We start from the raw sequence: 14,312 nt of genomic DNA on the forward strand, positions 1-14,312 counted from the left end.
AATGGCTGCATTCTGGTACAAAATTGTCAGCATAAAAGCTTTTTTTTTTGTTGACACATTTTCGATGGCTCTCACCCGTCCCTAGGATTTTGTCCGCACCAAACTCAGTCAAGCATGCTTTTTTGTTTGGTTTTACCTTCTTGTGTTGTTAAGTTAGAAGATGTGAAGCAGGAATACTTACTGGAGGTCCTGAAAAAGACACACAAAAAAAACAAAATACAGTAAGCAGAAGGCATAATCAACCAAATTGTTCTGTTTGACACATTTTTAGTTCACTGTTATTCCTCTTTTCTATGTACTGTCAATGCAAAACTCTTGTCATGCCTTCACCTAACATATAATATTGTCATAAATACTTCAATTTACAAATCCCAAAACCAGTGAAGTTGGCACGTTGTGTAAATTGTAAATAAAAACAGAATACAATGATTTGCAAATTATTTTCAACCTATATTCAATTGAATAGACTGCAAAGACAAGATACTTCATGTTCGAACTGGAAAACGTTGTTATTTTTTTGCAAATATTAGCTCATTTGGAATTTGATGCCTGCAACATGTTTCAAAAAAGCTGGCACAAGCGGAAAAAAAGATCCCACAGGTGAACAGGCTAATTGGGAACAGGTGGGTGCCATGATTGGGTGTCAAAAGCAGCTTCCATGAAATGCTCAGTCATTCACAAACAAGGATGGGGCGAGGGTCACCACTTTGTCAACAAATGCGTGAGCAAATTTTCCAACAGTTTAAGAACAACATTTCTCAACGAGCTCTTGCAAGGAATTTGGGGATTTCACCATCTACGGTCTGTAATATAATTAAAAGATTCAGAGAATCTGGAGAAATTACTGCACGTAACATTTGATGCCCGTGACCTTGGATCCCTCAGGTGGTACTGCATCAAAAACCGACATCAGTGTGTAAAGGATATCACTTCAGAAAACCACTGTCAGAAACTACACTACTACTGACATATTTAAAAAATATATTTTTATTGTAATATTTTCAGAATGTGTTTGTTCTATTTTTGGCCAAAGTAGGACAAAGAAAACAATCTGAAGTTGTCTTTATTTTCTAGTTTTAATGCCATGATTTTCCTCCATGCGGCCCCTGAGCTAAAATGAGTTTGACACCCCTGACCTACTGTAATGTAAACGCCAATCAAAGATCCTCTATATGACAGGGTTGCTGTTTTTCGCAATATATTGTCACGGCCCAGGCGCACCTCAGTGCGCTTTCATCTGTGCGCTGCACTGGGCGCACCTCCAAGAGCGCACCTGCGCGCGCCACTCCGGTTGCAGCAGGCAGCTGCAATCAATCTGCAATCTGCACACCTGTCGCTGATAAGCTCCCTGGGCTTCTTAAGCCAGTGCAGACCTGCGTTCCGGGCCAGAACGTAGCGACCTGTTTCCGTACAGTAAGCCGTCATATCCAGCTCTATGCACACTCCCTCTCCGTGTCCATTTGTCTCGTGTCCCTTGTCGTCTTCCAGCAGCATTCCTCCGTTCCCGTGTCACGAGCAGTGTGTCTCGTCTCCCCGTATTCCCCTCTGGTTCCCTGGCTGCCCCTTTTGGATCTCAACCTCCCGCCTGGACACGGACTTTTGACGCCTCGCTCCTGCCCTTGACAGCACGCCTGCTCACGGACCTCCGAGCCTGCCTTGCCCTTCTTGGACTTCCGCTTCTCACTCAACACGCAGCTACAACAACTCCCGGTAACACTCAACACATAATCACTACACATAGTCGCACACATATACATTTTGGTTTAGTTACACGTCTCATTGCATATTGTATATGTAAAATAAATAGAGCTCAAACGAGGTCCTGCATTCTGTGCCGTCTTCTTCCCCTGTACCATAACATACAAACGTATATTGCAGAAATGCTAGTTACAAACCCCGTTTCCATATGAGTTGGGAAATTGTGTTAGATGTAAATATAAACAAAATACAATGATTTGCAAATCATTGTATTCCCATATTCAATTGAATGCACTACAAAGACAAGATATTTGATGTTCAAACTCATAAACTTTATTTTTTGCAAATAATAATTAACTTAGAATTTCATGGCTGCAACACGTGCCAAAGTAGTTGGGAAAGGGCATGTTCACCACTGTGTTACATGGCCTTTCCTTTTAACAACACTCAGTAAACGTTTGGGAACTGAGGAGACACATTTTTAAGCTTCTCGGGTGGAATTATTTCCCATTCTTGCTTGATGTAAAGCTTAAGCTGTTCAACAGTCCGGGGGTCTCCGTTGTGGTATTTTAGGCTTCATACTGCGCCACACATTTTCAATGGGAGACAGGTCTGGACTACAGGAAGGCCAGTCTAGTACCCGCACTCTTTTACTATGAAGCCACGTTGATGTAACACGTGGCTTGGCATTGTCTTGCTGAAATAAGCAGGGGCGTCCATGGTAACGTTGCTTGGATGGCAACATGTGTTGCTCCAAAACCTGTATGTACCTTTCAGTATTAATGGCGCCTTCACAGATGTGTAAGTCACCCATGTCTTGGGCACTAATACACCCCCATACCATCACAGATGCTGGCTTTTCAACTTTGCGCCTATAACAATCCGGATGGTTATTTTCCTCTTTGGTCCGGAGGACACGACGTCCACAGTTTCCAAAAACAATTTGAAATGTGGACTCGTCAGTTCACAGAACAATTTTCCACTTTGTATCAGTCCATCTTAGATGAGCTCAGACCCAGCGAAGCCGACGCCGTTTCTGGGTGTTGTTGATAAACGGTTTTCGCCTTGCATAGGAGAGTTTTAACTTGCACTTACAGATGTAGCGACCAATTGTAGTTACTGACAGTGGTTTTCTGAAGTGTTCCTGAGCCCATGTGGTGATATCCTTTACACACAGATGTCGCTTGTTGATGCAGTACAGCCTGAGGGATTGAAGGTCATGGGCTTAGCTGCTTACGTGCAGTGATTTCTCCAGATTCTCTGAACCCTTTGATGATATTACGGACCGTAGATGGTGAAATCCCTAAATTCCTTGCAATAGCTGCTTGAGAAAGGTTTTTCTTAAACTGTTCAACAATTTGCTCACGCATTGGTTGACAAAGTGGTGACCCTCGCTCCATCCTTGTTTGAGAATGACTGAGCATTTCATGGAATCTACTTTTATACCCAATCATGGCACCCACCTGTTCCCAATTAGCCTGCACACCTGTGGGATGTTCCAAAAAAGTGTTTGATGAGCATTCCTCAACTTTATCAGTATTTATTGTCACCTTTCCCAACTTCTTTGTCACGTGTTGCTGGCATTAAATTCTAAAGTTAATGATTATTTAAAAAAAAAAAAAATGTTTATGAGTTTGAACATCAAATATGTTGTCTTTGTAGCATATTTAACTGAATATGGGTTGAAAATGATTTGCAAATTATTGTATTCCGTTTATATTTACATCTAAAACAATTTCCCAACTCATATGGAAACGGGGTTTCTAAATATCCTCTATATGAGACTGATTTGAGTACTGTGCTAAACTACTGTTAGCAAAATATCCTTTAGAATTCAGTGGTCCCCAACCATTGGTCCGGGGACCGGTACCGGTCCGTGATGCAATTACTACTGGGTCGCACAGAAAAAATAATAAATGTATAAACTGCCACATTTTGTCCGACTTAACTTACGCCTGTCCCACTAAACAAACCAATAAGCTTGTTAATAGATGTATATCACAACTTCTTTGTTATAGTACATGGGACAATATGCACATTAATGGACATATAAAATGTTAATGTGCCAGATTGTAGCCAAAGTTATGGTGGTTTGATTTCTCTTGCTCTTTTTATCTGCCACACGAGGAAAGCCGGTCCGTGAAAATAATGCATACATTAAAAAGGTACCTGTTCGAAAAAATGTTGGGGGCCCCTGTTATATGACAGGAGTGCTCTGCTGTTTTTAGGAATCTCCTGCAAAGATGGTGGCTTTCAAGTTTTTCATAGTGAACTCGTTCGGGTGTCAGTTCAAACACATTAATGTGAACCTAAGAGGAAAATCTTTGTTTCAGTGGCCACCAGGACTTACAAAAACATTTGTAGCTGTCTCTACTTTTACAACTACAAGGGGAATATGCGCTTGTTAAAAAGCTCCCTTCCGCCCACTCAGTCCCCTGTGTTTTTTTTTTTTTTGTGAGGTGACACGCGTCTTTTTCACCCTAATTAGAGCACCTCAAACGAGCATGGAATGCCGCCGAGCCTTGCAAATCGCTGCAAGTTCTCCGGATTGGAGGCTGCTGCTTTTTGAAAGTTTTTGAAAAAAATCCTACGTCCTTGAAATGTTCTTGTTCACAGCCAAGAAAAGAGTGGGAGCTGCACTTTGTTTTATGGATCATTGGGTTACAGTAGACCACTCAGCTTAATAATAAACCTGCACCACACACACTGTGGTTTTTTTGCACATTTGCAATAATGGCACGCTAATGTCCATCAAATGAAAGGACAGAGAGGCGTGTGCGTGAATCTGAAACATGAAATGCATGTGGCAAAAATTACTGCAATGTGACGAAGGACCACTTTGGGGGGAACACACTGAACTGCTCAAAACAGCTAATTTGACTGCAGTGCATTGTCCACACAGAGTGAATAGCGTAGTTATAGTACCGGTACTAGAGATGTGATCAGTGAGTGCATGGCACACTCACTGGCTGTGTTAACACTGTACTGACACTGAGTTGCTGTTTCATAATGGGAAAGGTCATCTAGTGGTCACAACAACTCCTTAAATTAAAGTTTGTTTGTGGATCCTTTCTAATAGGCTTTTGCTTTTGAGATGTATCTGGAAGTAACATGCAACTACAAAACCCAAAACCAGTGAAGTTGGCACATTGTGTAATGCGTAAATAAAAACAGAATACAATAACTTGCCAATCATTTTCAACTTATATTCAATTGAATATACTGCAAAGACAAGATATTTAATGTTTGAACTGAGAATTTGTAAATTTTTTTTGCAAATAATCATTAACTTGGAATTTAATGGCAGCAACACATTGCAAAAAAGTTGGCACAGGGGCATTTTTACCACTGTGTTACATGACCTTTCCTTTTAACAACACTCAGTAAACGTTTGGGAACTGAGGAGACCAATTTTCGAAGCTTTTCAGGTTGAATTCTTTCCCATTCTTGCTTGATGTACAGCTTAAGTTGTTCAACAGTCCGGGGTCTCCGTTGTGGTATTTAAGGCTTCATATTGCACCACACATTTTCAATGGGAGACAGGTCTGGACTACAGGAAGGCCAGTCTAGTACCCACACTCTTTTACTATCAAGCCGCAGTGTTGTAACACGTTGTCTTGCTGAAATAAGCAGGGTCGTCCATGATAACGTTGCTTGAATGGCAACATATGTTGCTCCAAAACCTGCATGTACCTTTTAGCATTAATGGCGCCTTCACAGATGTGTAAGTTACCCATGCCTTGGGCACTAATACACCCCCATACCATCACAGATGCTGGCTTTTGAACTTTGCGCCTATAACAATCCAGATGGTTATTTTCCTCTTTGTTCCGGAGCACACGGTGTCCACAGTTACCAAAAACAATTTGAAATGTGGACACGTCAGACCACAGAACACTTTTCCACTTTGCATCAGTCCATCTTAGATGAGCTCAGGCCCAGCGAAGCCGACGTCGTTTCTGGGTGTTGTTGATAAACGGTTTTCGCCTTGCATAGGAGAGTTTTAACTTGCACTTACAGATGTAGCGACCAACTGTAGTTACAGACAGTGGGTTTCTGAAGTGTTCCTGAGCCCATGTGGTGATATCCTTTACACACTGATGTCGCTTGTTGATGCAGTACAGCCTGAGGGATCGAAGGTCACGGGCTTAGCTGCTTACGTGCAGTGATTTCTCCAGATTCTCTGAACCCTTTGATGATATTACGGACTGTATATGGTGAAATCCCAAAATTCCTTGCAATAGCTGCTTGAGAAAGGTTTTTCTTAAACTGTTCAACAATTTGCTCACTCATTTGTTGACAAAGTGGTGACCCTCACCCCATCCTTGTTTGTGAATGACTGAGCATTTCATGGAATCTACTTTTATACCCAATCATGGCACCCACCTGTTCCCAATTTGCCTGTTCACCAAATAAGTGTTTGATGAGCATTCCTCAACTTTATCAGTATGTATTGCCACCTTTCCCAACTTCTTTGTCACGTGTTGCTGGCATCAAATTCTAAAGTTAATGATTATTTGTAAAAAAAAAAAAATCTTTATCAGTTTGAACATCAAATATGTTGTCTTTGTAGCATATTCAACTGAATATGGGTTGAAAATGATTTGCAAATCATTGTATTCCGTTTATATTATATTTCCCAACTCATATGGAAACGGGGTTTGTACATGACTTCACTAAAATAGAAGAAAAGAGCAACATTGTGTGCTCATTGGAAGACATTTTGCCGACACTTTGCAAAAATAAATGCGCTGCAGCACAGTTTGTATCAGAATTTATATCAGAGATTGTAGATTACATTTTTTTGGGGCTGATATCGGACCTTTAACCGGTATCAATATCAGATTAGGGCACCAAAATAGTTGTGCTCGCTTTCGTCATGTTGTTGTTGCTTGGCACAATTCAGTACTATAAAAAACATGACATTAGGGACAAAATGAACTACGATATTTTGTTTCTATTTGGGCTGTCAAAATAACGCATTAACTCATGTGATGAATCACAATACAGTATCGCATTAATGAGAAGACTGACTGGTGTGCTCGCTTGGAAATGTCACTTCAAAATGCAGCCCGATGGGACTTAAAATACAATGTTTTGCGCTAGTAAATAAAGTGTATTCAAGAAGAGCATTTAAAAAAGTTCCTGTTTGACATTATGCCAATAAAATTGCATGTGTATCCAAATATTGGGCTCTTTTTAAGCCAATTTAAATTTACATTAAGTGTGATTAATCGGACTAAAAACTAGTTTTTACTATTTAGCACAAAGTATTAAAGAATTGAGTGATTCAAGTAGGTCGTGGCATTAATAAACAGCCTGTTGACAACGTGCTCCAGTATCGTTCTTTGCTCCGCCTAATTAATAAAGCCCTCCAGTCATGAATGGCTGCCATTGTTTGGCAAAATGAAGCCAGCGAGTAAAAGAAAAGAAAATGTTGCACAACGCCGCCATTGAAAAGACGCCGGCATGCGGGATGTTTATGGAGATGGCGCCAACAAAGGCTGGCAAGCTGTTGTCTGGCCAGCCCTGGATAGAAGTATCGCTTCTGTCACTGCATGGCACCACTTTTTTGTAAAAAACTGCAATAAGGTACCAAAAAGGAGGAACTAGTTCGTTGGTACATAGCCTGTTCCGTTATTCGTAGTTTATCCAACAATTTGGGGAATCATATGTTGGGAAGTTGCACAAAAACTTCGGATTTCGCTGCAACTCAGACCGGGACTGTTGCTATTTGTTGAACAACTGAGTCATAAATAAACGTATAAATTAAAAATGCACCCTAGTTTACTACGTTATAGCACAGGAGCACTCTGGCTGAAAAACATGCTAGCAAAGATCCTCTATGTGACAGGAGTGCTTAGTTGTTTTTCGGAAGCTATCTGCTGCTCGTCAATGTCTCTTAGTTTTTTGAGAGGGTGAAAAGTGAGCGTTCCTATGGCAACCGGAGTGGAGCAGTGCAACCACTAATTGCACGTCTATAAACCTCGCCGGCCTCTAAAGATATACAGTCAACTTCTACATCATTGTAAATACAGCGCGGATGTCCTGCTGCATCATTCTGTTAATAAAGTGAGGTCTCATGGAGCCAACGGTGGCCACACACACACACACACACACACACACACACACACACACACACACACACACACACACACACACACACACACACACACACACACACACACACACATTTTTGTATTTGTTACATTCTTGAGACCACAGAAAAATGCCTACCTCTTTAGGACCACCCTTTCTAGATACATAAAGATTTGTATTTACAACATTAATAATATATACATACTATGCAAACATAATTTTCAAATATATATACATATTATGCAAATATAGGTTCACAGGAAAAAGGTCACAATTTCACAGGAAAAACGTATGACAAAAGTCGTCATTTTAATCAACGCAAGTCAAAGTTTTACAAGAAAAACTGATGACAAATGTCATAATTTTACTCCACAAAATGTCACAATTTTACAAGAACAAGTCCGAATTTTATACGACAAATGTCACCATTTCGCAGTAAAAACACACAAGTCAAAGTTTTACAAGAAAAACTGAACATTTGTGCCATATTATGACACAAGTTGGAATTTTACTCAATAACAGTCCCAATTTTACAAGAAAAGCTTAAAATTTGGGCAATTTAATGAAAAGTCGTAATTTTACTCGACTAAAGTCACAATTTTAGAAGAAAACTTGAACATTTTGCCAATATTATAATAATAATCGGAATTCTACTTGGCAAAATGATGACAAAAGTCATAATTTTGCTCAAAAAATTTCACAATTTTACAGGAACAACAAAAATAATTGGCAATATTGTGATACAAGTCAGAATTTTGTATGGCAAATGTCACCATTTCGTAGTAAAAACACACAAGTCAAAGTTTTACAAGAAAAACTGAACATTTGTGCCATATTATAACACAAGTTGGAATTTTTCTCAATAACAGTCACAATTTTACAAGAAAAGCTTAAAATTTGGGCAATTTAATGAAAAGTCGTAATTTTACTCGACTAAAGTCTCAATTTTAGAAGAAAACTTGAACATTTTGCCAATATTATAATAATAATCGGAATTCTACTTGGCAAAATGATGACAAAAGTCATAATTTTGCTCAAAAAATGTCACAATTTTACAGGAACAACAAAAATAATTGGCAATATTGTAATACAAGTCAGAATTTTATATGGCAAATGTCACCATTTCGTAGTAAAAACACACAAGTCAAAGTTTTACAAGAAAAACTGAACATTTGTGCCATATTATGACACAAGTTGGAATTTTACTCAATAACAGTCGCAATTTTACAAGAAAAGCTTACATTTTGGGCAATTTAATGAAAAGTCGTAATTTTATTCGACAAAAGTCACAATTTTATAAGAAAAATTTAACATTTTGCCAATATTGTAATAATAATCGGAATTCTACTTGGCAAAATGATGACAAAAGTCATAATTTTACTGAAAAAATGTCACAATTTTACAAGAACAACACAAAAATGGGCAATATTGTGATACAAGCCAGAATTTTATATGACAAATGTCGCCATTTTGCAGTAAAAACACACAAGTTAAAGTTTTACAAGAAAAACTGACCATTTGTGCCATATTACGATACAAGTTGGAATTTTACTCAATAACAGTCACAATTTTACAAGAAAAGCTTAAAATTTGGGCAATTCAATGAAAAGTCGTAATTTTACTCGACAAAAGTCACAATTTTATAAGAAAACTAACATTTTGGCAATATTATAATATTAATCGGAATTCTACTTGGCAAAATGATGACAAAAGTCATAATTTTACACAAAAAATGTCACAATTTTACAGGAATAACAAAAACAATTGGTAATATTGTGATACAAGTCAGAATTTTATAAGGCAAATGTCACCATTTTGCAGTAAAAACACACAAGTCAAAGTTTTACAAGAAAAACTGAACATTTGTGCCATATTACGATACAAGTTGGAATTTTACTCAATAACAGTCGCAATTTTACAAGAAAAGCTTAACATTTGGGCAATTTAATGAAAAGTCGTAATTTTACCCGAAAAAAGTCACAATTTTATAAGAAAGCTAATATTTTGGCAATATTATAATATTAATCGGAATTCTACTTGGCAAAATGATGACAAAAGTCATAATTTTACTCAAAAAATGTCACAATTTTACAAGAATAACAAAAAAAATTGCCAATATTGGGATACAAGTCAGAATTTTATATGACAAATGTCACCATTTTGCAGTAAAAACACACAAGTCAAAGTTTTACAAGAAAAACTGAACATTTGTGCTATATTATGATAAAAATTGGAATTTTCCTCAATAACAGTCGCAATTTTACAAGAAAAGCTTAAAATTTGGGCAATTTAATGAAAAGTCGTAATTTTACTCGACTAAAGTCACAATTTTATAAGAAAAATTTAACATTTTGCCAATATTATAATAATAATCGGAATTCTACTTGGCAAAATGATGACAAAAGTCATAATTTTACTCAAAAAATGTCACAATTTTACAAGAACAAGTCCGAATTTTATATGACAAATGTCACCATTTCGCAGTAAAAACACAGAAGTCAAAGTTTTATAATAAAAACTGAACATTTGTGCCATATTATGATACAAGTTGAAATTTTACTCAATAACAGTCGCAATTTTACAAGAAAAGCTTAAAATTTTGGCAATTTTATGAAAAGTTGTAATTTTACCCGACAAAAGTCACAATTTTATAAGAAAACTAACATTTTGGCAATATTATAATATTAATCGGAATTCTACTTGGCAAAATGATGACAAAAGTCATAATTTTACTCAAAAAATGTCACAATTTTACAGGAACAACAAAAAAAATTGGCAATATTGTCATACAAGCCAGAATTTTATATGACAAATGTCGCCATTTTGCAGTGAAAACATACAAGTCAAAGTTTTACAAGAAAAACTGAACATTTATGCTATATTATGATAAAAGTTGGAATTTTACTCAATAACAGACGCAAGTTTACAAGAAAAGCTTAAAATTTTAGCAATTTTATGAAAAGTCATAATTGTACTTGACAAAAGTCACAATTTTATCAGAAAACTAACATTTTGGCAATATTATAATATTAATCGGAATTCTACTTGGCAAAATGATGACAAAAGTCATAATTTTACTCAAAAAATGTCACAATTTTACAGGAACAACAAAAAAAATTGGCAATATTGTCATACAAGCCAGAATTTTATATGACAAATGTCGCCATTTTGCAGTGAAAACATACAAGTCAAAGTTTTACAAGAAAAACTGAACATTTATGCTATATTATGATAAAAGTTGGAATTTTACTCAATAACAGACGCAAGTTTACAAGAAAAGCTTAAAATTTTAGCAATTTTATGAAAAGTCATAATTGTACTCGACAAAAGTCACAATTTTATCAGAAAACTATAACATTTTGGCAATATAAAAATAAAAATCGGAATTCTACTTGGCAAAATGATGACAAAAGTCATAATTTCACTCCAAAAATGTCATAATTTTACAAGAACAACAAAAAAATTGGCAATATTGGCAATATTTATCTGACAAATGTCACCAGTTTGCAGAAAAAGGTAATAATTTTACATAAAAAAGTAATAACTTTACAAGAAAATATTGCATAATTACAGAAACAGAAAGAATATGACAAATTGTTCCCAATTTTAAAAGAAAAAAAGTCGACATATTGTGAAAAAAAGACCGCTTATAGTTATTTTTTTGTATACACATGTACATATATATATATATATATATATATATATATATATATATATATATGTATATATATATATATATATATATATATATATATATACGACCAAGTTTTAAAAGCCCTGGCGGATTCTATCTGCGCAGCGATACAAAACAGCAAGTCCCAGGCCGCCCCGAAGCAGTCAATCACCTTCATCAGAGCAGGACAGAAGGCAAGCTGTCAGCCCAACTTCTCAGGAGGGCTCCTGGCCACCGCTCGTGACTGGCAGCTCCATGTTGACCCGGGAAGGCAACTCAAGTTCCCGGCCAATATCGCTACCACGTCACTCCGCCCAGACATGGTGTTAACATCGGAGTCAACCAAGCAAGTGGTGCTACTGGAGCTGACTGTAGAGTGTCGGAGTAACGGCTGGAGAGCCCGCTGTGAACCAGTCGAAATTGGGTGCAGGGGTTTTGCTGGTCACTCACTACAGCGTATGTTCAGAATCCTTGGCATTAGAGGACTGCAGTCGAGAAAAGCCACCAAGAACATCCTAGAGGCCGCAGAAAAGGCCTCCCGGTGGCTGTGGATCCGTAGGGGGGATCCGTGGTGCGCTACTTGGACACAGGACGGGGTCTGATCACCCCCGGCTGGGTCGCCCGGGCGAGGGTGTCTGATGATTAAAGACCCGAAACACCCTATGACCCCGGGTTTATCACTGATGACGTGTCCAAGCATCACCGTGAGGTGTATTCAAGTTCTATATATATATATATATATATATATATATATATATATATATATATATATATATATATATATATATTTTTTTTTTTTTTTTTTAATTTATTTATTTTTTTTTCATTAATTTTGGCCAAAGGGGCGCATTTCAATTTCTTACACACACTTGCTATTACATATGTTGGCCAGAGGGGGAGCAATTCAAATTTTTACACACACTTGTTATTTCATATGTTGACCAGAGGGGGAGCACTTTTAAAACCGACACACAGTCAATTTAAAAAATCCCTCCTTTTTGGGACCACCTTAATTTTGATAGATTTCACCACCAGGGGTGCAAATCAGATCTCTATTTTTTGTTTTTTGTAATGTGCTTAAGGCCGATGACAAACGAGTCACGGACCACAGATGGCTCCTGTGCCGCACTTTGGGCAACCCAGCTGTAGAAGCCAACTTGTAATGGCCACTATAGTCTTAGTACCGTAGTGTATTTGTTCATCCTATGGTCACATATGGGATGCGGGTTGTCATACGTCAGCACCGGAAGTCGTAAAATCAGCTGTTCACCTGGCGAGTTTTTTCGGGGATGAATAGGGAAGTCCTTCTTTAGCTGCCGTCTTGTTTTATCATATATTGCTGCCTTTGCACCTGTCAATGTTTACTTTTGTATGCACTTTAAATCAACAAAAAAATCCTGACTTTGGAGCAATGTTCACGAACTCTAGTAGTTGGCTCTCTATTAGATGCAATGGTTTTCTGTATTGGGGACAATGATTTTGGTCCTAACTTGTTCACCGGTCCTCATATTGAAGGTACTTTTCTTTGTTGATGTCTCAAGAAGGGTAGAAATACAAGAACACACACACACACACACACACACACACACACACACACACACACACACACACACACACACACACACACACACACACACACACACACACACACACACACACGGCACATACCGGGTTCTCCATTGCGGCCTCGCCTTCCTCTCTTCCCCGGAGGTCCTGCAAAATAAGGGAAAAAGGACACATTTTAGTGACTTATTTGACTGTCTTTTGTCATTTTTTTCAAGCTTTGGGTTTGACATTCGTATGAGAGCTTTGAAATCATAAAATTTTATGGTGCGTGAAAAAGAATGGCAGCCATTTCTATTGCCATGGCGACCGCAGTACGAGCTCATGGGACACTTCTTTAGGTACACCTTCACACGCTCCAAAGCAGCCCAAACTCGTGTTGTTGACTTGAGTTGAGTTGAGTTTGTGTTTATTTGGAACATGCATACATACGACTTGATGATACAACACAATTTCCAGTTTCTCTATTCAACATATTCGAAAAGGAGTAGGAAGAAGCACAGCTTAATTAATCCTACCCCTTTTCCTTTACATAGCAGTTGCTAAAACTTTTGTTCACTTCTTGTTCTCAATTTATTTACAATATACTCCATAAGTAAAAACAATAAATAAATACATAAAAAATATTTAGTGAAGTAAGTTATATTTCATATGGTGAGATAAATACGATTATCTAGAAAATGAATGGATGGATGAAATAAATTGAGAATGTTCATCATGGTTCTTCTTCTTTGTACTTTGTAAACACTTTAAGTTTGAATACTTTCTTGAAGTGGATCATATTAGTACATTGTTTGATTGCTTTACTTAATCCATTCCATGCTGACGTATACAACTTGTCACTAGCACAAGCTGTTGTGCCCACCTGCTTCAAGACCACCACCATCGTGCCCCTGCCAAAGAAAAACACTGTGACCTGTCTGAATGACTATCGCCCTGTTGCACTCACCCCAATAGTGATGAAGTGCTTCGAGAGGATAGTCATGTCACACATCAAGAAGACCATCCCAGACACACTGGACCCTCTACAGTTTGCCTACCGGCAGAACCGGTCCACTGAGGATGCAGTCAACACCGTCATCCACACCACCCTCACCCACTTAGAGGGCAAGGACACCTATGCCAGGCTATTATTCATCGACTACAGCTCTGCTTTTAACACGGTCATCCCACAAAAACTCACTGCTAAACTCCACACTGTTGGTCTGACACCAGCTCTCTGTGACTGGGTCCTGAACTTTCTCACAAACCGGCCCCAGTCAGTCAGAATCGGCAACCA

General features: G+C 37.9%; 1 protein-coding gene across 1 annotated transcript in view; it reads right to left on the reverse strand.

Moving 5' to 3' along the window:
• Positions 1 to 14,312, reverse strand: part of LOC133606711 (uncharacterized) — a 330,643-nt gene that overhangs the window by 179,359 nt on the left and 136,972 nt on the right. The window contains exons 3-4 of the mRNA XM_061960959.2: positions 13,139 to 13,183; positions 182 to 189 (exon numbers count right to left, since the gene is read on the reverse strand). Coding sequence (XP_061816943.1) covers positions 182 to 189; positions 13,139 to 13,183 — 53 coding nt within the window. The remainder of the gene's footprint in view (positions 1 to 181; positions 190 to 13,138; positions 13,184 to 14,312) is intronic.

Source organism: Nerophis lumbriciformis, linkage group LG05 (assembly GCF_033978685.3).
Source record: "Nerophis lumbriciformis linkage group LG05, RoL_Nlum_v2.1, whole genome shotgun sequence".
In the NCBI taxonomy this organism is placed as follows: domain Eukaryota; kingdom Metazoa; phylum Chordata; class Actinopteri; order Syngnathiformes; family Syngnathidae; genus Nerophis; species Nerophis lumbriciformis.